This window comes from Pristiophorus japonicus, unplaced genomic scaffold (genome assembly GCF_044704955.1).
Source record: "Pristiophorus japonicus isolate sPriJap1 unplaced genomic scaffold, sPriJap1.hap1 HAP1_SCAFFOLD_308, whole genome shotgun sequence".
Taxonomy (NCBI): domain Eukaryota; kingdom Metazoa; phylum Chordata; class Chondrichthyes; family Pristiophoridae; genus Pristiophorus; species Pristiophorus japonicus.
In genome coordinates, this window is record NW_027252868.1 from 688,503 (window position 1) to 711,436 (window position 22,934).

At 45.6% G+C, this 22,934-nt stretch overlaps 1 protein-coding gene across 6 annotated transcripts in view; it reads left to right on the forward strand.

Annotated features, from left to right (window-relative positions):
- Positions 1-22,634, forward strand: part of LOC139249357 (zinc finger protein 3-like) — a 46,045-nt gene extending 23,411 nt beyond the window's left edge. For 4 of the 6 annotated variants that reach the window (XM_070872344.1, XM_070872347.1, XM_070872343.1 and 1 more), the window contains one exon: positions 21,275-22,634. In XM_070872344.1, the coding sequence (XP_070728445.1) occupies positions 21,610-22,311 (702 nt within the window). In that variant the 5' untranslated portion in view covers positions 21,275-21,609 and the 3' untranslated portion in view covers positions 22,312-22,634. Of the gene's footprint in view, positions 1-15,609; positions 16,685-16,990; positions 17,426-21,274 lie in introns of those variants that run through there. The other 2 variants (XM_070872348.1, XM_070872345.1) reach the window with 2 other exon arrangements.
- Positions 22,635-22,934: the final 300 nt, after the last annotated feature.

Sequence of the window (22,934 nt, forward strand, 5' to 3'; positions counted from 1 at the left end):
AGAAAATGGGGAACTTACAGACCAGTTAGCCTGACATCAGTCGGAGGGAAAATGCTAGAATCTAATATTAAGGATGTGGTAACAGAGCAATTAGAAAATAGTAATAGGATTGGGCAGAGTCGACATGGATTTATGAAAGGGAAATCATGTTTGACAAATCTGTTAGAGGTTTTTGAGATTGTAACTAATAGAATAGATAAGGGGGAACCAGTGGATATGGTGTATTTGGATTTTCAGAAAGCATTCGATAAGGTGCCACACAAGAGGTTATTAAACACAATTAGGGCTCATGGGATTGGGGGTAATATACTAGCTTGGATTTAGGATTGGTTAACGGGCAGAAAACAAATAAACGGTAATTTTCGGCTTGGCAGGCTGTTACCAGTGGGGTGCTGCAGGGATTGGTGCTTGGGCCCCAGCTATTCAGTATTGAATGGGGGGATTGTCCAATAAGGAGAGATTGAGTACACTAGGCCTATATTCTCTAGAGTTCAGAAGAATGAGATGTGATCTCATTGAAACATATAAAATTCTTACAGGGCTTGACAGGGTAGATGCAGGGAGGATGTTTTCCCTGACTGGGGAGTCGAGAACCAGGACTCACAGACTCAGAATAAGGGGTCGGCCATTTAGGACTGAATTGAGGGGAAACTTCTTCACTCAGAGGATGGTGAATCTTTGGAATTTTTTACCCCAAAGGGATATGAAGACTCAGTCTTTGAGTATAATCAAGACAGAGATCAATAGATTTTTGGATATTAAGGGAATCGAGGGATATGGGGACAGTGCAGGAAAGTGGAGTTGAGGTAGAAGATCAGCCATGATCTTATTGAATGGCGGAGCAGGCTCGAGAGGCCAAGTCACGTACACTTGCTCCTAATTCTTATATCCTTCTGTTCTTAGACCCTAGCCCAGATCGTTTCTCTATATTGAGAAGAGCAATGGTCCCAACACTGACCCCGGGGGACACCACTGTTTACATCCCTCCAGTCTGAAGAACATCCATTAACCACTACTCTCTGTTTTATGCCCTTAACCCAACTTCCTCTTCACGCTGCCCCACTCACTCCCTTTAATACCGTGAGCCTTAATTTTGATGAACAAACCTCCTGTCCGGCATCTTATCAAACACCTTTTGACAATCCATCTACACAACATCCGCTGCATTTCCTGTCTCACTACACTGTTATTTCCTGAAATAATCCCTGCTGTCTGTCCTGAATCAATCCATTTCACTACCAAATGTTGCAGAGTTTGCTCCAACCCACAGGGTTTCATCTGTTTAAAGCCACAACAGATAGGCCCACAAAGTGGCACCACGGCAAACTCCAGGGACAGGGAGGAAGTGAGTCAGGGAGCGTCTGTAAATGAGAGAGAAATAGAAACTGGTGAGGGAGTGTCAATGAATGAAGGAGAAATCCAGACAGGTCAGGGAATGTCTCTAAATGAAGGAGAAATGGAGACTGGTCAGGGAGTGTCTGTAAATGAAGGAATAATGGTGACTGGTCAGGATGAGGCTTCAGCAGCGGATGAGCTGAGGTAAGGGTTGAGGTGGGTGATGCTACGGAGGTGGAAATAGTGGGTCTTCGTTATGCTGTGGATATGAGGTCGAAAGCTCATTTCAGGGTCAAATATGACACCAAGGTTGCGGACAGTGTGGTTCAGCCATAGACAGAAGTTGGGGAGAGGGATGGAGTCAGTGGCTAGGGAACGGAGTTTGTGGCAGGGACCGAAAACAATGGCTTCGATCTTCCCAATATTCAATTGGAGAAAATTTCTGCTCATCCAGAACTGGATGTCGGACAAGCAGACTGACAATTTAGAGACCGTGGAGGGGTTGAGAGACGTGGGAGTGAGGTAGAGCTGGGTGCCGTCAGCCTACATGTGGAAACTGATGCTGTGTTTTCAGATGATGTCGCCAAGGGGCAACATGTAGATGAGAAATAGGAGGGGGCCAAGGACAGATACTTGGGGGACACCAGAGATAACAATGGGGATAACAACAGTGGGAAGAGAAGCCATTGCAGGAGATTCTCTGGCTACGATTAGATAGATAAGAATGGAACCAGGCGAGTGCAGTCCCACCCAGCTGGACGATGGTGGAGAGGTGGTGGGGAAGGTTCGAGTGGTCAACCGTGTCAAAGGCTGCAGACAAGTCAAGAAGGACAAGGAGGGCTAGTCTGCCTTTGTCACAGTCACAAAGGACGTGGTTTGTGACTTTGATGAGAGCCGTCTCGGTACTGTGGCAGGCGCGGAAACCCGATTGGAGGGATTCAAACATGGAATTGTGGGAAAGGTGGGCACGGATCTGGGAGGTGACAACACGTTCAAGGACTTTGGAGAGGAAACATAGCAGCATAGAAACATCGAAATTTACAGTGCAGAAGGAGGCCATTTCGGCCCATCGTGTCCGCGCCGGCCGACAAAGAGCCACACGGCCCTCGGTCAGCAGCCCTAAAGGTTACATACAAACCCATGAACAATGACGGAAAGGCAAAGAGCACCCAGCCCAACCAGTCCACCCCACACCACTGCAACACCCCTTATACTAATAACATCTACACCCCACCCCAACCGGAGCCATGTGATCTCCTGGGAGAGGCAAAAACCAGATAGAAACCCAGGCCAATTTAGGGAGAAAAAATCTGGGAAAATTCCTCGCCGACTCATCCAGGCGATCGACACTAGTCCAGGAGATCGCCCTGGCCGTATTCTATTCCCTGCAGTACTTACCATTATATCTGTGCTGACCAACAAAAAGTGATCTAGTCTAATCCCAATTACCAGCTCTAGGTCCGTACCCTGCAGGTTACAGCACTTTAAGTGCCCATCCAACCATCTCTTAAAAGTGGTGAGGGTTTCTGTATCCACCACTCTTCCAGGCAGCGAGTTCCAGATCCCCACAATCCTCTGCGTAAAGAAGCCTCCCCTCAAATCCCCTCTAAACCTTCCACTAACCACCTTAAAACTATGCCCCCTCAGAATAGCCCCCTCCACCAATGGAAATAGACCCTTACTATCCACTATGTGCAGGCCCTCAATATTTTGTGCATCTCGATGAGGTCTCCTTTCAACCTCCTCTGTTCCAATGAGAACAAACCCAGCCTATCCAATCTGTCCTCATAACTAAGATTCTCCAATCCAGGCAGCATCCTAGTAAATCTCCTCAGCACCCTCTCTAGTGCAATCACGTCCTTCCTATAATACGGCAACCAGAACTGCACGCAGTACTCTAGCTGTGGCCTAACTAAAGTATTATTCAATTTAAGCATAACCTCCCTGCTCTCATATTCTATGCCTTGGTCAATAAAGGCATACATTCCGTATGCCTTCTTAACCACCTTATCCACCTGGCCTGCTACTTTCAGCGATCTGTAGACAAGCATTCCAAGGTCCCTTTGTTCATCTACACTATTTAGTGGCCTACCGCTTAATGTGTATATCATTTTCTTATTAGCCCTCCCAAAGTGCATCACCTCACACTTTTCTGAATTAAATTTATTTTGCCACTGCTCTGCCCACCTGACGAGTAGATTAATATCCTCCTGCAGCCCATGACTTTCCTCTTCATTATCAACCACACAGCCAATTTTAGTGTCGCCTGCAAACAAGGGGAGGTTGGAGATGGGGCAGTAGTTTGCAAGGATCGTGATGGGGGGGGGGGGGGGGGGGGCGGAAATTGAGGGTTAGTTTTTTGAGAAGAGCAGTGATGATGACAGATTTGAGGGAGGGGGGACAGTACCTGAGGAGAGAGAACAGTCAACAATTTCAGCTAAATGGAGACTGGTCAGGGAGCATCTGTAAATGGTGACTGGTCAGGGATCGAATGGAAATGAGGGAGAAATGGTGACTGGTCAGGGAGCGTGTGGAAATGGTGACTGGTCAGGGAGCGTGTGGAAAGGTGACTGGTCAGGGAGCGTGTGGAAATGGTGACTGGTCAGGGAGCGTGTGGAAATGGTGACCGGTCAGGGAGCGTGTGGAAATGGTGACTGGTCAGGGAGCGTGTGGAAATGGTGACTGGTCAGGGAGCGTGTGGAAATGGTGACTGGTCAGGGAGCGTGTGGAAATGGTGACTGGTCAGGGAGCGTGTGGAAATGGAGACTGGTCAGGGAGCGTGTGGAAATGGTGACTGGTCAGGGAGCGTGTGGAAATGGTGACTGGTCAGGGAGCGTGTGGAAATGGTGACTGGTCAGGGAGCGTGTGAAAATGGTGACTGGTCAGGGAGCGTGTGGAAATGGTGGGAATTGGTGACTGGTGAAATGTGGAAAGTGGAACTCGCTGTCACAAGGAGTGGTTGAAGCAGATAGCATTAAAGAGGAGGCTTGATGCATTCATGAGGGAGGAGGGAATAGAGGGATATGGGGGCAGGGTGGGATGATATCATTAGAGTGAGAAGAGATGGTATTGAGTATAAACATTGACGCAGACCCGCTGGTCTGAATGGCCTGTTTCTATGCCTGTACAGCAGGGGTGGTTTAATACTTGGGCCTCTGGGACCCTGGGGTGGATTCATGCACAGAACTATGTGGCCAACGGGCTCTCCCCAGAGGAGGATCAATGCTCGTGCCTACGGGGCCCTCCTCCAGGGATGGATTGATACTGCTGATGGCCCACAGCACCTTTTGGGTCTCCAGTTTTGATGCTAGGTCTGTTCAGTCTATCACACTTAGCTCAATGGATCATAGAATCATAGACATTTACGGCATGGAAGGCGGCCATTTCGGCCCATCGTGTCCGTGCTGGCTGACAAACAGCTATCCAACCTAATCCCACTTTCCAGCTCTTGGTCCGTAGCCCTGCAGGTTACAGCACTTCAAGTGCACATCCAAGCACCCCTTAAATAATCATGGGTGATTTTAACCTTCATATTGATTGGACAAAGCAAATTGGTCAGGGTAGCCTTGAGGAGGAGTTCATAGAGTGTATCCCGGATAGTTTCCTTCAATAGTACATTGCAGAACCAATCAGGGAGCAGGGTATCTTAGAGCTAGTACTGTGTAATGAGGCAGGATTAATAAATTATAAGAACATAAGAACATAAGAAATAGGAACAGGAGTAGGCCATGCAGCCCCTCAAGCCTGCTCCGCCATTCAATAAGATCATGGCTGATCTGATCATAGACTCAGCTCCACGTCCCTGCCCGCTCCCCAGAACCCCTTATTCCCTTATTGTTTAAGAATCTGTCTATTCCTGCCTTAAATTTATTCAATGTCCCAGCTTCCACAGCTCTCTGAGGCAGCAAATTCCACAGATTTACAACCCTCAGAGAAGAAATTTCTCATCTCTGTTTTAAATGAGCGGCCCCTTATTCTAAGATTATGCTCCCTAGTTCTAGTCTCCCACATCAGTGGAAACACCCTCTCTGCCTCCACCTTGCCAAGCCCCCTCATAATCTTATATGTTTCTATAAGATCACCTCTCATTCTTCTGAGGCCCAACCTACTCAACCTTTCCTCAAAAGTCAACCCCCTCAATCCTGGAATCGACCTCGTGAATCTTCTCTGAACTGCCTCCAAAGCAAGTATATCTTTTTGCAAATATGGAAACCAAAGCTGTACGCAATATTCCAGGTCTGGCCTCACCAATATCTTATATAGCTGTAGCAAGACTTCCCTGCTTTTATACTCCATCCACTTTACAATAAAGGCCAAGATACTATTGGCCTTCCTGATCACTTGCTGTACCTGCATACTATCCTTGTGTTTCATGCACAAGTACCCCCAGGTCCCGCTGTACTGCAGCACGTTGCAATTTTTCTCCATTTAAATAATAACTTGCTCTTTGATTTTTTTCTGCCAAAGTGCATGACCTCACAATTTCCAACATTATACACCATCTGCCAAACTTTTGCCCACTCACTTAGCCTCTCTATGTCCTTTTACAGATTTTGTGTGTCCTCCCATCTTTGTATCATCAGCAAACTTGGCTACGTTAGTCCCTTCTTCCAAGTCAATATAGATTGTAAATAGTTGAGGTCCCAGCACATCCCTGCGGCACCCCACGAGTTACTGGTTGCCAATCAGAGAATGAACCATTTATCCCAACTCTCTGTTTTCTGTTAGTTAGCCAATCCTCTATCCATGCTAATATATTATCCACAACCCCATGAACTTTTATCGTGTGTCGTAACCTTGTCAAATGCCTTCTGGAAGCCCAAATACACCACATCCACTGGTTCCCCTTTATCCACCCTGTTTGTTACATCCTCGAAGAACTCCAGCAAATTTGTCAAACATGAATTTCCCTTCATAAATCCATGCTGACTCTGCCTGACCAAATTTTGCTTTTCCAAATGTCCTGCTACTGGTTCTTTAATAATGGACTTCAACATTTTCCTAACCACAGATGTTAGGCTAATTGGTCTATAGTTGCCTGCTTTTTGTCTGCCTCCTTTTTTAAATAGGGGCCTATTTAAATTACAACCAATGCATCCACAATCCCTGCCGCTACTTCTCTTAAGACCCTAGGGTGCAAGCCATCAGGTCCAGGGGATTTATCTGCCTTTAATCCCATTATCTTATCTCATAGTAAAAGATCCTCTCGGAATGAGTGACCATAATATGGTTGAATTTCAAATTCAGTTGGAGGATGAGAAAGTTGGATCTCAAACCAGTGTCCTAAGCTTAGATAAAGGAGAATACAAAGGTATGAAGGCAGAGTTGGCTAAAGTGGACTGGCAAAATAGACTAAGTAATGGTTGATGAACAGTGGCAGACATTTAAAGAGATATTTCATAACTCGCAACAAAAATATATCCCAATGAGAAGGAAAGACTGTAAGAGAAGGGATAACCATCCGTGGCTAACTATGGAAATAAGGGATGGTATCAAATCTAAAACAAAGGCATACAATATGGCCTAGTGGGAGGCCAGAGGATTGGGAAATTTTTAAAAGCCAACATTGAACGACTAAAAAAAAGATTGAGAGGGAAGATAGATTATGAAAGTAAACTAGTATGAAATATAAAAACAGACAGCAAGAGTTTCTACAGGTACATAAAAAGGAAAAGAGTGGCTAAAAAAATGTTGGTCCCCTGGAGAATGAGACTGGGGAATTAATAATGGAGAACAGAGAAATGGCAGAGACGTTGAACAAATATTTTATATCGGTCTTCTTTGTAGATGACATGAAGAATATCCAATAGTGGATAATCAAGGGGCTATAGGTAGGGAGGAACTTAATACAATCACTTTCACTAATGAAGTAATACTGGGTAAAATAATGGGACTAAAGGTGCATAAATCCCCTGGACCTGATGGCTTGCATCCTTAGGAGAAGTAGCGGCAGAAATAGTGGATGCATTGGTTGTAATTTACCAAAATTCCCTGGATTCTGGGAGGGCCCAGCAGATTGGAAAACTGCAATTGTAATGCCCCTATTTAAAGAAGGAGGCAGACAAAAAGCAGGAAACTATGGACCAGTTAGCCTAACATCTGTCATTGGGAAAATGCTGGAATCCATTATTAAGGAAACAGTAGTGGGACATTTGGAAAGGCATGATTCAATCAAGCAGAGTCAGCATGGTTTTATGAAAGGGAAATCATGTTTGACAAATTTGCTGGAGTTCTTTGAGGATGTAACAAGAAGGGTGGCTAAGAGGGAACCAGTGGATGTGATGTATTTGGATTTCCAGAAAGCATTCGATAAGGTGCCACATAAGAGGTTTCTGCATTGTTGGGAGTTGTCTTTTGGCCTCCAAACAGTAGTGGTAGTGTAGGGGCTGGCATCAAAAAGGAAATTAGAGATGCATGTAACAAGGGTACTACAGTAATCGTATGTGACTTTAATCTACATATAGACAGGCCAAACCAAATTATTAATAATACTATAAAAGATGAATTCCTGGAGTGTGTACAAGATGTTTTTTAGACCAATATGTTGAGGAGCCTACTAGGGAACAGGCTATCCTAGATTGGGTATTGTGTGATGAGAAGGGGTTAATTAACAGTCTTCTTGTGCTGGGACTTTTAGGGAAGAGTGACCTTAACATGATTAAATTCTTTATTAAGATGGAAAGTGAAGTAGTCTAATCCGAAACTACGGTCCTAAATCTAAACAAAGGAAACTACGAAAGTATGAGGAGTGAATTGGCTATGATAGATTGGGAAGATTCATTAAAAGGCATGGTGGTGGATAGGCAATGGCTAACATTTAAGGAAACATAGAAATTAGGTGCAGGAGTAAGCCATTCAGCCTTTCGAGCCTGCACCGCTATTCAATAAGATCAGGGCTGATCATTCACCTCAGTACCCCTTTCCTGCTTTCTCTCCATACCCCTTGATCCCTTTGACTGTAAGGGCCATATCTCACTCCCTTTTGAATATATCAAACGAACTGGCCTCAACAACTTTCTGTGGTAGAGAATTCCACAGGTTCACCACTCTCTGAGTGAAGAAGTTTCTCCTCATCTCGGTCCTAAATGGCTTACCCCTTATTCTTGGACAGTGACCCTGGTTCTGGAACTCCGCAGCAATGGGAACATTCTTCCTGCCTCTAACCTGTCCAATCCCGTCAGAATTTTATATGTTTCTATGAGATCCCCCCTCATTCTTCTAAACTCCAGTGGATACAAGCCCAGTTGATCCAATCTCTCCTCATATGGGAATCAATCTGCTGAACCTTCGCTGTACTCCCTCAATAACAAGAACATCCTTCCTCAGATTAGGAGACTAAAACTGAACACAATATTCCAGGTGTGGCCTCACTAAGACCCTGTACAACTGCAGTAAGACCTCCCTGCTCCTACACTCAAATCCTCTAGCTATGAAGGCCAACATGCCATTTGCCTTCTTCGCCGCCTGCTGTACCTGCATGCCAAACTTCGATGACTGATGTACCATGACACCCAGGTCTCATTGCACCTCCCCTTTTCCTAATCTGTCACCATTCAGATAATATTCTGCCTTCCTGTTTTTGCCACCAAAGTGGATAACCTCACATTTATCCACATTATACTGCATCTGCCATGCATTTGCCCACTCACCTAACCGGTCCAAGTCACCCTGCAGCCTCTTAGCATTCTCCTCACAGCTCACACCACTACCCAGCTTAGTGTCATCTGCAAACTTGGAGATATTACACTCAATTCCTTCATCCAAATCATTGATGTATATTGTAAATAGCTGGGGTCCCAGCACTGAGCCCTGCGGCACCCCACTGGTCACTGCCTGCCATTCTGAAAAGGAATGAATGAATTGCAACAGTTATACATTCCTTTCTGGCATAAAAACACAAAAGGAATAGTGGCCCAACCATGGCTAACAAAATAAATTAAGGATAGTATTAGATTCAAAGAGGAGTCATACAAAGTTGCCAGAAAATGTAGCAAGCCTGAGGATTGGGAGCGGTTTAGAATTCAGCAAAAAAGGACTAAGACATTGATTAAGAGGGGAAAAATAGAGTATGAGAGTCAACTTGTAAGTAACATAAAAAACGACTGCAAAAGTTTCTACAAATGTGTAAAAAAAAAAGTGAAGACAAATGCAGGTCCTTTACAGACAGAAACGGGAGAATTTATAATGGGGAACAAAGAAATGGCAGAACAATTAAATAAATACTTCGGTTCTGTCTTCACGGAAGAGGACAAAAATAGCATCCCAGAAATTCTAGGGAACCAAAGATCTAGTGAGCAAGAGGAATTAAAGGAAATGATTATTAGTAAGAAAATAGTGCTGGAGAAACTAATGGGACTGAAGGCCGATAAATCCCCAAGGCCTGATGATCTGCATCCAGGGTACTAAAAGAGGTAGCCATGGAAACAGTGGATGCATTGGTTGTCATCTTCCAAAATTCTATAGATAATGGAACAGTTCCTGCAGATTGGAGGGTGGCAAATGTAACCCCACTATTTAAAAAAGGAGGGAGAGAGAAAACAGGAACTACAGACCAGTTAGCCTAACATCAGTAGTAGGGAAAATGCTGGAGTCTATTATAAAGGATGCGATAACGGTACACTTAGATATCAACGGGATTAGACAAAGTCAACATGGATTTACGAAATTAAAATCATTTTTGACAAACCTACTGGAGTTTTTTGAGGATGTAACTGATAGAATTGAAAAGGGAGAACAAGTGGATGTAGTGCATTTAGATTTTCAGAAGGCCTTTGATAAAGCCCCACATAAGAGGTCAGTGTGCAAAATTAAAGCACATAGATAGGATTGGGGCAATGTACTGGCATGGATTGAAAATTAGTTAACTGACAGGAAACAGAGAGTAGGAATAAACGGGTCTTTTTCAGGGTGGCGGGCAGTGACTAGTGGGGTACCACAGGAATCAGTGCTTGGGCCCCAACTATTCACAATATTTATAAATAATTTGGATGAGGGAACCAAATGTAATATTTCCAAGTTTGCTGACGACACAAACTAGGTGGGATTGTGAGTTGTGAGGAAGATGCAAAGACGCTGCAAGGCGATTTAGATAGGTTGAGTGAGTGGGCAAACACATGGCAGATGCAGTATAATGTGGATAAATGTGAAGTTATCCACTTTGGTAGGTAAAACATAAGGACAAAGTATTATTTAAATGGTGATAGCTTGGAAAGTGTCGATGTACAGAGGGACCTGGGTGTCTTTGTACACCAGTCATTGAAAGCAAGCATGCAGGTGTAGCAAGCAGTTAGGAAGGCAAATGGTAGGTTGGCCTTCATTGCAAGAGGATTTGAGTACAGGATCAAGGATGTCTTTTTAATTAAAAAAAAATAGGTGCTGGAGTAGGCCATTCGGCCCTTCGAGTTTGCACCACCATTCAATAAGGTCATGGCTGATCATTCCCTCAGTACCCCATTCCTGCTTTCTCTCCATACCCCTTGATCCCCTCAGCCGTAAGGGCCATATCTAACTCCCTCTTGAATATATCCAATGAACTGGCATCAACAACTCTCTGCGGCAGGGAATTCCACAGGTGAACAACTCTCTGAGTGAAGAAGTTTCTCCTCATCTCAGTCCGAAATGGCCTACCCCTTATCCTAAGACTGTGTCCCCTAGTTCTGGACTTCCCCAACATCGGGAACAATCTACCCGTATCTAACCTGTCCAGTCCCGTCAGAATCTTATACGTTTCTATGAGATCCCCTCTCATCCTTCTAAACTCCAGTGAATAAAGGCCCAGTTGATCCAGTCTCTCCTCATATGACAGTCCAGCCATTCCTGGAATTAGTCTGGTGAACGTTCGCTGCACTCCCTCAATAGCAAGAACGTCTTTCCTCAGATTAGGAGACCAAAACTGAACACAATATTCCAGGTGAGGCCTCACTAAGGCCCTGTATAACTGCAATAAGAACCCCCTACTCCAATACTTAAATCCACTAGCTATGAAGGCCAACATACCATTTGCCGCCTTCACCGCCTGCTGTACCTGCATGCCAACCTTCAATGACTGATGTACCGTGACACCCAGGTCTTGTTGCTCCTCCCCTTTTCTTGATCTGCCGCCATTCAGATAATCTGCCTTCATGTTTTTGCCACCAAAATGGATAACATCACATTTATCGAAATTATACTGCATCTGCCATGCATTTGCCCACTCTGCTAACCTGTCCAAGTCATCTTTCAGCCTCTTAGCATCCCCCTCACAGCTCACACCGCCACCCAGTTTAGTGTCATCTGCAAAATGGAGATATTGCACTCAATGCCTTCATCCAAATCGTTACTGTATATTGTAAAGAGCTGGGGACCCAGCACTGAGCCCTGCGGCACTCCACTAGTCACTGCCTGCCATTCTGAAAAGAACCCGTTTATCCCGACTCTCTGCTTCCTGTCTGCCAACCAGTTCTCTATCCACGTTACTACATTACCCCCAATACCATGCGCTTTAATTTTGCACACCAATCTCTTGTGTGGGACCTTGTCAAAAGCCTTTTGAAAGTCCAAATACACCACACCCACTGTATCCCAGAGTACTTAAGGAGGTGGCCTTGGAAATAGCGGATGCATTGACAGTCATTTTCCAATATTCCATCGACTCTGGATCAGTTCCTATGGAGTGGAGGGTAGCCGATGTAACCCCACTTTGTAAAAAAGGAGGGAGAGAGAAAACGGAATTATAGACCGGTCAGCCTGACATCGGTAGTGGGTAAAATGATGGAATCAATTATTAAGGATGTCATAGCAGCGCATTTGGAAAGAGGTGACATGATGGGTCCAAGTCAGCATGGATTTGTGAAAGGGAAATCATGCTTGACAAATCTTCTGGAATTTTTTGAAGGTGTTTCTAGTAGAGTGGACAAGGGAGAACCAGTTGATGTGGTGTATTTGGACTTTGAGAAGGCTTTCGAAAAGGTCCCACACAAGAGACTAATGTGCAAAGTTAAAGCACATGGGATATGGGGTAGTGTGCTGACGTGGATTGAGAACTGGTTGGCAGACAGGAAGCAAAGAGTAGGAGTAAAGGGTACTTTTCAGAATGTCAGGCAGTGACTAGTGGGGTACCGCAAGGTTCTGTGCTGGGGCCCCAGCTGTTTACATTATACATTAATGATTTAGACGAGGGGATTAAATGTAGTATCTCCAAATTTGCGGATGACACTAAGTTGGGTGGCAGTGTGAGCTGCAAGGAGGATGCTATGAGGCTGCAGAGTGACTTGGATAGGTTAGGTGAGTGGGCATATGCATGGCAGATGAAGTATAATGTGGATAAATGTGAGGTTATCCACTTTGGTGGTAAAAACAGAGAGACAGACTATTATCTGAATGGTGACAGATTAGGAAAAGGGGAGGTGCAACGAGACCTGGGTGTCATGGTACATCAGTCATTGAAGGTTGGCATGCAGGTACAGCAGGCGGTTAAGAAAGCAAATGGCATGTTGGCCTTCATAGTGAGGGGATTTGAGTACAGGGGCAGGGAGGTGTTGCTACAGTTGTACAGGGCCTTGGTGAGGCCACACCTGGAGTATTGTGTACAGTTTTGGTCTTCTAACTTGAGGAAGGAATTCTTGCTATTGAGCGAGTGCAGCGAAGATTCACCAGACTGATTCCCGGGATGGCGGGACTGACATATCAAGAAAGACTGGATCAACTGGGCTTGTATTCACTGGAGTTCAGAAGAATGAGAGGGGATCTCATAGAAACGTTTAAAATTCTGACGGGTTTAGACAGGTTAGATGCAGGAAGAATGTTCCCAATGTTGGGGAAGTCCAGAACCAGGGGTCACAGTCTAAGGATAAGGGGCATGCCATTTAGGACCAAGATGAGGAGAAACTTCTTCACCCAGAGAGTGGTGAACCTGTGGAATTCTCTACCACAGAAAGTTGTTGAGGCCAATTCACTAAATATATTCAAAAAGGAGTTAGATGTAGTCCTTACTACTAGGGGGATCAAGGGGTATGGCGAGAAAGCAGGAATGGGGTACTGAAGTTGCATGTTTAGCCATGAACTCATTGAATGGCGGGGCAGGCAAGAAGGGCCAAATGGCCTACTCCTGCACCTATTTTCTATGTTTCTCCTTTGTCCACTCTGCTCGTTACATCCTCAAAAAATTCTAGAAGATTTGTCAAGCATGATTTCCCTTTCAGAAATCCATGCTGACTTGGTCCGATCCTGTCACTGCTTTCCAAATGCTCTGCTATTTCATATTTAATTATTGATTCCAACATTTTCCCTGATGTCAGGCTAACCGGTCTATAATTCCCTGTTTTCTCTCTCCTTTTTTAAAAAGTGGTGTTACATTAGCTACCCTCCAGTCCACAGGAACTGATGCAGAATCAATACAATGTTGGAAAATGATCACCAATGCATCCACTATTTCTAGTGCCACTTCCTTAAGTACTCTGGGATGCAACCTATCAGGCCCTGGGGATATATCGGCCTTCAATCTCGTCAATTTCCCTAACACTATTTCCTGACTAATAAGGATTCCCTTCAGTTCCCCCTTCTCGCTAGACCCTCGGAGCTCTAATATTTCTTGAAGGTTATTTGTGTCTTCTTTAGTGAAGACAGAATCAAAGTATTTGTTCAATTGGTCTGCCATTTCCTTGTTCCCCGTTATAAATTCACCTGATTCTGACTGCAAGGGACCTACATTTGTCTTCACGAACCTTTTTCTCTTCACATATCTATAGAAGCTTTTGCAGTCAGTTTTTATGTTCCCTGCAAACTTCCTCTCATACTCTATTTCCCCCCTCCTAATTAAACCCTTTGTCCTCCTCTGCTGAATTCTAAATTTCTCCCAGTCCTCAGGTTTGCTGTTTTTTCTGGCTGATTTATATGCCTCTTCCTTGGATTGAACGTTTTCCCTAATTTCCCTTGTTAGCCATGGTTGAGCCACATTCCCCGTTGTATTTTTACTCCAGACAGGGATGTACAATTGTTGAAGTTCATCCATGTGATCTATAAATGTCTGCCATTGCCTATCCACTGTCAATCCTTTAAGTATCATTTGCCAGTCTATCCTAGCCAATTCACGTGTCATACCATCGGAAGTTATCTTTCCTTAAGTTCAGGACCCTAGTTTCTGAATTAACTGTTTCACTCTCCATCTTAATAAAGAATACTACCATATTATGGTCACTCTTCCCCAGGGGACGTCACACAATAAGATTGCTAATTAGTCCTCTCTCATTACACAACACCCAGTCTAGGATGGCCAGTTGTCTAGTTGGTTCCTCGAATATTGGTCGAGAAAACCATTTCTAATACACTCCAGGAAATCCTTCTCCACCGTATTGAAATCAGTTTGGTTAGCCCAATCTATATGTAGATTAAAGTCGCCCATGATAACTGCTGTACCTTTATTGCATGCGTCCCTAATTTCCTGTTTGATGCCATCCCCAGCCTCACTACCACTGTTTGGTGGTCTGTACACAACTCCTGCTAACGTTTTCTGCCCTTTGGTATTCCGCAGCTCTACCCATACAGATTCCACATCATCCAAGCTAATGTCCTTCCTTACTATTGCGTTAATTTCCTCTTTAACCAGCAATGCTGCCCCACCTCCTTTTCCTTTCTGTCTATCCTTCCTGAATGTTGAATACCCCTGGATGTTGAGTTCCCAGCCTTGGTCACCCTGGAGCCATGTCTCCGTGATGCCAATTACATCATATCCGTTTACAGCGATCTGTGCAGTTTTTTTAACACTCTTTTTAACACTCTTTGTCCCTTTTAGAATTATGCTGTAACGTGGGCCTTTTTGATTTTTGCCTTTGGATTTCTCTGCCCTCCACTTTTACTTTTCTCCTTTCTATCTTTTGCTTCTGCCCCCATTTTACTTCCCTCTGTCTCCCTGCATAGATTCCCATCCTCCTGCCATATTAATTTAACCCCTCCCCAAAAGCACTAGCAAACACTCCCCCTAGGACATCAGTTCCGGTTCTGCCCAGGTGCAGACCATCCGTTTTGTACTGGTCCCATCTCCCCCAGAACCGGTTCCAATATCCCAGGAATTTGAATCCTTCCCTCTTGCACCATTCCTCAAGATATGTATTCATCTTAACTATCCTGTTATTTCTACTCTGACTAGCACGTGGCACTGGTAGCAATCCTGAGATTACTATCTTTGAGGTCCGACTTTTTAATTTAACTCCTAGCTCCTTAAATTCAGCTTGTAGGATCTCATCCCGTTTTTTACCTATGTCGTTGGTACCTATATGCACCATGTTAGGGTTAACTTCAAACCACCACTCGGAGTCGATTAGCCTTAAAGTAAATGCAGTTTTTATTAATAAAAGATACAAGCCGGCAGGAGAGTTATCCTTGAAGGAATGCTCAAAGAAAGTGCCACAGACATCTTATTTTATCCAGTTTCAGATTATAGTATTACGTAATTACGCAAGTTACAATTAATACGTGCTGATTGATTAACACATGATTGATTGGTCGGGTGCTTCCTCCAATCTGCCTTCTATATGCCTTAATTGGTAATTCCCGATACATGTTGTTATGATTCTTTTTATACAATTCAAATTCTGTTATCTGTGTCTGTGCTCGGCTCCTAAGGCCTTTGGTCTATGAATTGGAACATCTGCTCCTCTGTGGAAGGCATCCCACACATGCTTCCCACAGTTTGAAAATTAGGCTGTGGGATCCATTTTAAAAAACCTGTTCACCCCATTTTAAAACATCTCAATTATTATTATGAATTGTAATTACGATTTGTAATCTGCCCTTTCAGTCCCTCCTGTTGGTCCCTGATTATTTCTAAATAATCAGCTTAGCACATATATGTTCTGAGCTATCTGCTGGAAATGGTGATATCAAGTCCATATCCTTGGGATCGCTCGTAGTTCCATCTTTTGCGGAGTGTTTACATACTACCCCTGACCATTTCCCTGGGATATTGGCACACCACTTATATTTGTTTTTGTCCATACAGAGCATAAGCTCGGGGGCCTTAGTTGTTTCCCTAATGTGTTACAAAGTCATTCGCCTCCCTATCATGCCTACATTACATAGTTAACAAGGCTGTTTGCTGTTCGGCTAGAACCACGCGGTTGTATATCCCTCAGATCTTACACAGCAGATATAGTTGTATCACGATATATATCCCTACCACTACCATTATTACCACAATTGGATGCCACATCAATTTGAGGACCGCGTAGGCTTTAGGTGATCAGCCCTTAAAAAAATGTCTCACCATGAACAACAATTTTCCTTTCCCTGCCTTATCCTGTCTTGATTCGTGTGTCTCCCGCCTCGGTTTCGTTGATCAGGCGATAGGATTGGGACACTCCCGACTCATGATCAGGTATTTGTTCTGTCTTTGTGTTTGATAACAAAGGCTTTCTGCATTCTTGGTTACAGGCCTCGGCCAAAGTCTTCGCTCTTTGTCTCTTGTATTTGCCTGCACATTCTCCCCGGAGTATCAGCACCACTATTGCTGCACTAGGACTAACACATGGGATATAATTCTAATCCCTGTCTTGTAACTTTACTCGGGTATGCCTCACACTTGTTACATGACATCACCCTTTGCCCTTTACATGAGCGATAAGGGAGTAAAGGGTTTTGGGGGAGCCTGGGAAGTGGAGCTGAGTCTGTGATCAGACCAGCCAAGATCTTATTGAATGGGGAGCAGGCTCGGGGGGCCGGAGGGCCCACTCCTGCTCCGATTTCTCATGGTCTTATGTACCCAGCATACCGCGCGGGGGAGAATGTGCCGCAACAAGATTACAGGAGCTCAGTGCGCGTGCGCAGGCGCAGGTTCTGGTGGGTGGGCTTTGGAGCAGGCGCGGTGCGGGTAATGGCGGAGGCAGCACGTTTTAGACAGGCTCTTCAGAAGTGTCCTTTTCAGCGGGAAGGAGCGGAGTAATGGACCAGCGGGGATCCCGGGATGCTTCATAAACAACCGGTGCCCGCCGCAAGCCGGAAATAATAACCGGAATATCAGCGGTTGCAGCTTCGGGGCTTTCTCCCGGTCACAGGCCCTGGCTAACGGCGGCCATCTTTGTGTAGGATGTCAGGTTCAACGGTCCGCCATCAATATTGAGTGAGTAGCACAGCACATGCGCGGCCATCTTGGTGCAGGAACATTGTAAATTATGTCAGTGTCTGGAATTGAACCCAGCCAGAGTCAGCACCTTCAGGGGAGGGGAATCAGTGAGTGTAGAACTGAACCCAGCCAGAGTCAGCACTTTCAGGGGAGGAGAGGGAGGGGAACCAGTGAGTGAGGAACTGAACGCAGCCAGAATCGGTGGTGAAAACTGCGGGTGGAGGGGAAACTCTAGAACATAAGAAATAGGAGCAGGTGTAGGCCATTTGGCCCCTTGAGCCTGCTCCCCATTCAATAAGATCATGGCTGATCCGATCATGGACTCGGCTCCAATTCCCCGTCCGCTCCCCATAACCCTTTACTCCCTTATCGCTCAAAAATGTGCCTATCTTCACCTTAATTGTGTCACTCTCCATCTTAATAAAGAATTCTTCCATGTTATGGTCACTCATCCCCAAGGGGCCTCGCACAACAAGATTGCTAATTAGTCCTCTCTCATTACAGCTCACCCAGTCTAGGAAGGCCAGCCCTCTAGTTGGTTCCTCGACATATTGGTCTAGAAAACCATCCGTAAAAGACTCCAGGAAATCCTCCTCCACCGCATTGCTACCAGTTTGGTTAGCCCAATCAATATGTAGATTAAAATCGCCCATGATAACTGCTGTACCTTTATTGCACGCATCCCTAATTGCTTGTTTGATGCTGTCCCCAACCTCACTGCTACTGTTTGGTGTTCTTTACATAACTCCCACTAGCGTTTTCTGCCCTTTGGTATTCCGTAGCTCCATCCATGCTGATTCCACATCATCCAAGCTAATGTCCTTCCTTACTATTGCGTTAATTTTCTCTTGAACCAGCAACGCCACCCTACCTTCTTTTCCATTCTATCTATTCTTCCTGAATTTTGAATACCCCTGGATGTTGAGTTCCCAGCCTTGGTCACCCTGGAGCCATGTCTCCGTGATGCCAATTACATCATATCCGTTTACAGCGATCTGTGCAGTTAATTCGTGCACCTTATTCCGAATACTCCTCGCATTGAGGCACAGAGCCTTCATAGAAACATAGAAAATAGGTGCAGGAGCAGGCCATTCGACCCTTCGAGCCTGCACCACCATTCAATAAGATCATGGCTGATCATTCCCTCAGTACCCCTTTCCTGCTTTCTCTCCATACCCCTTGATCCCTTTAGTCATAAGGGCCAGATCTAACTCCCTCTTGAATACATCCAATGAACTCCGACACTCCCTCAGTACTGCCCCTCCGACAGTGCGGCACTCCCTCAGTACTGCCCCTCCAACAGTGCGGGGCTCCCTCAGTACTGCCCCTCCGACAGTGCGGGGCTCCCTCAGTACTGCCCCTCCGACACTGCGGCACTCCCTCAGTACTGCCCCTCCGACAGTCACTCCCTCAGTACTGCCCCTCCCACAGTGCGGCACTCCCTCAGTACTGCCCCTCCCACAGTGCGGCACTCCCTCAGTACTGCCCCTCCGACAGTGCGGGGCTCCCTCAGTACTGCCCCTCCGACAGTGCGGGGCTCCCTCAGTACTGCCCCTCCGACAGTGCGGCTCTCCCTCAGTACTGCCCCTCCGACAGTGCGGCACTCCCTCAGTACTGCCCCTCCGACAGTGTGGCACTCCCTCAGTAGTGTACGGTACTCGCCCCTCCCCCACTCACTTCAGGCTTGTCTTTTGAACACACTTTGCCCTTTAGAATTTTGCTGTAATTTGGCCCTACACTTTAACCATCCTACACTTCAATCTATTTTTCCAGTCCACTTTTGCCCAATCTGCCCTCATACCTATGTAGTCTCCATCATTTAAGCTTAGAACGCTAGTTTGAGATCCACATTTCTCGCTCTCCATCTCAATTTGAAATTCAACCATGCTATGATCACTCATTCCAAGGGACTCCTTTATTTGGAGATTGTTTATTAATCCTATCTCATTACACAGGACCAGATCTAAGTTAGCCAGCACTTAAGAGGAGGAGAGGGAGAGGAAACCAGTTATTGTCGAATTAAACCCAGCCAGTGTCAGCACCATCAGGGAAGGGAGAGGGAGGGGAACAAGTGAGTGTAGAACTGAACTCGCCAGATCAAGCTCATTCAGGAGAGGAGAGGGAGAGGAACCAGTGAGTGCAGAACTGAACCTAACCACAGTCAGCACCATCAGGGGAGGGGAGGAGAGGGAGGGGAATCAGTGAGTGTCGAACTGAACCCAGCCAGTGTCTGCACCATCAAGGAAGCAGAGGCTGGGGAACCAGTGAGTGTCGAACTGAGCCCAGCCAGAGTCAGCACCATCAGGGGAGGGGAGGGAGGGGAACCAGTGAGTGTAGAACTGAACCCAGACAGAGTCAGCATAAGAACATAAGAAATAATAGCAGGAGTAGGGCATACGGCCCCTCGAGTCTGCTCCACCATTTAATACGATCATGGTTGAGCCGATCATGGACTCAGATCCACTTCTCTGCCTGCTCACCCTAACCCCTTATTCCCTTATCGCTTAAGAAATTGTCTACCTCTGTCTTAAATTTATTCAATGACCCAGCTTCCACAGCTCTCTGAGGCAGCAAATTGCACAGATTTACAACCCTTTGAGGGAAGACATTCCTCCTCATCTCAGTTTTAAATGGGCGGCCCCTTATTCTAAGATTATGCCCTTTAGTTCTCGTCTCCCCTATCAGTGGAAACATCCTCTCTGCATCCACCTTGTCAAGCCCCCTCATAATCTTATACGTTTCAATAAGATCACCTCTCATTCGTCTGAATTCCAATGAGTAGAGGCCCAACCTTCTCAACCTTCCCTCATAAGTCAACCCCCTCATCTCCGGAATCAACCTTGTGAACCTTCTCTGAACTGCCTCCAAAGCAAGTATATCCTTTCTTCGATATAGAAACCAAAACTGCACGCAGTATTCCAGGTGTGGCCTCACCAATACCCCGTATAACTGTAGCAATACTTCAATGTTTTTATACTCCATCCCCTTTGCAATAAAGTTCAAGATTCCATTGGCCTTCCTGTTCACTTGCTGTACCTGCATACTAACCTTTTGTGTTTCATGCAGCAGGAGTCCCCAGGTCCCGGTGTACTGCAAATTTTTATCCATTTAAATAATAACATGCTCTTCGAATTTTTTTCGCCAAACTGCAGAACCTCACACTTTCCAACATTATACTCCATCTGCCGAATTTTTGCCCACTCACTTAGCCTGTCTATGTCGTTTTGCAGTTTTTTTTGTCCTCGCACATTGCATTTCCTCCCATCTTGGCTACATTACACTCGGTTCCTTCATCCAATTCCTTAATCTAGATTGTAAATAGTTGGGGGCCAAACACTGATTCCTGCAGCACCCCACTGGTTACTGATTGCCAACCCGAGAATTTATCTCGACTCTCTGTTTTCTTTTAGTTAACCAATCCTCTATCCATGCGAATATATTACCCCCAACCCCGTGAACTCTTATCTTGTGCGGTAACCTTTTATGTGGCACCTTGTCAAATACCTGCTGGAAGTCCAAATACACCACATCCACTGGTTTCCCTTCATTCACCCTGTTCCTCAAAGCCAGAGTCAGCACTTTTAGGGGAAGAGAGGGAGGAGAACCAGTGAGTGTAGAACTGAACCTAGCCAGAATTGGTGGTGAAAACTGGGAGTGGAGGAGAAACAGTCTAGAAATGTGCGATGGGTTTGGATTTCAGCACAGCAGGAGGGACAATGTGTGGGATAGGAATTTACAGCTTTGGAAGAACAAGAGAGGAAAGAATGTTCCATGGAAACTAGTTGTGTCTATCCTGAATTTCTGTCTTGTACTGACAGCGATGAGTTTTATTATCTCCTTTTACAGAATATTAGAAGGGGAGATTTTCAGAGAGGAAACACAAACCAAACATCACGTCAAGATCTGACGGAGTCAATTGATTCATCAGGACCTGAATATCATCGGCCTTTGAAAGTGGAAGGAGAAATGTTTGCCTGTTCTGCCTATTGGAAAAGATTTCAAACATCAGTGTGACTGGAAAAGCACCGAGACACACACACCCGAGTGAGTGTTCCAGTGCACTGCCTGCGGAAAGAGCTTTAACCAATTAAACAGCCTGAAAAATCATCGCACCATTCAAAGCGCGAAGAAACTGTAAACGTGTTGTGTGCGTGGGCGAGGCTTCAACCCATCGTCCAACCATGGAGAGTCACAAGGATACCCGCATCATGGAGAAACCGTGGAAATGTGGTGACTGTGGGAAGGTATTCAGATCACCGTCGATGCTGGAACTTCATCGACGCAGTCACACTGGGGAGAGGCCATTCACCTGCTCCGAGTGTGGGAAGGGATTCACTGGGTCATCCCAACTTGTAGCTCACCAGCGAGTTCACACTGGGGAGAGGCCATTCACCTGCTCCGAGTGTGGGAAGGGATTCACTGGGTCATCCCAACTTGTAGCTCACCGGCGAGTTCACACCGGGGAGAGACCGTTCACCTGCTCCGAGTGTGGGAAGAGATTTACTCAGTCATCCCACCTGCGGATACACCAGCGAGTTCACACTGGGGAGAGGCCGTTCACGTGCTCAGAGTGTGGGAAGGGATTCACTTGTTCATCCCAACTGCTGAAACACCAGCGAGTTCACACTGGGGAGAGGCCATTTACCTGCTCTGAGTGTGGGAAGGGATTCACTCGGTCATCTGAACTCCTGAAGCACCAGCGAGTTCACACTGGGGAGAGGCCGTTCACCTGCTCTGAGTGTGGGAAGCGATTCACTCGTTCATCCACCCTGCTGACACACCAGCGAGTTCACACTGGGGAGAGGCCATTCACCTGCTCTGAGTGTGGGAAGCGATTCACTCGGTCATCCACCCTGCTGAGACACCAGCGAGTTCACAAGTGACTGCAGGGTTTGGAATCTGCTGTTATTGCTGCTGTTAATCACATCCCGACTGAATCATGTTCATTCTGACAGTTGGGGTTTGTTTCTGCTGATGTTAATAACCCTATAACTGGGCTGGACTTTAATATTCTGGATATATTGCAGATTGTGTTCTCGGGGCTGCAGTGTCCATTTAAGAAACGCTGTGTGTTATCTTTCCCCTTAATTCAGCAACTCTCAACAGAAAGTTAGTTTGCAATAAAATTATGAACTTTTACTTTAATCCTAAATTGATTTTTGGTACAAAATCTGCAATAGTGTGTGAAAGTTTCTACTGAATAAAATGTCCAATTAGAAAGAGCTTGCTGATGATTCTTACTGACTTGCACATTGCACACAGTGGCCCCTCCATTATCCACCAGAAAGAAAGGGAATGGGAATTGATGGGGAATCCGTGTCCCTAAATGTTGCTCCTCCCGTCTGGTGTAGCAATCCCCTTGGCACGGGAATAGAGACAAGTCCAGACCAAAACTATGCGCAGTACTCCAGGTGTGGTCTTACCAATGCCCTGTACAGGTGTAGCAGGACTTCCCTACTTTCATACTCCATCCTCCTTGCAATAAAGGCCAGCATTCCATTTGCCT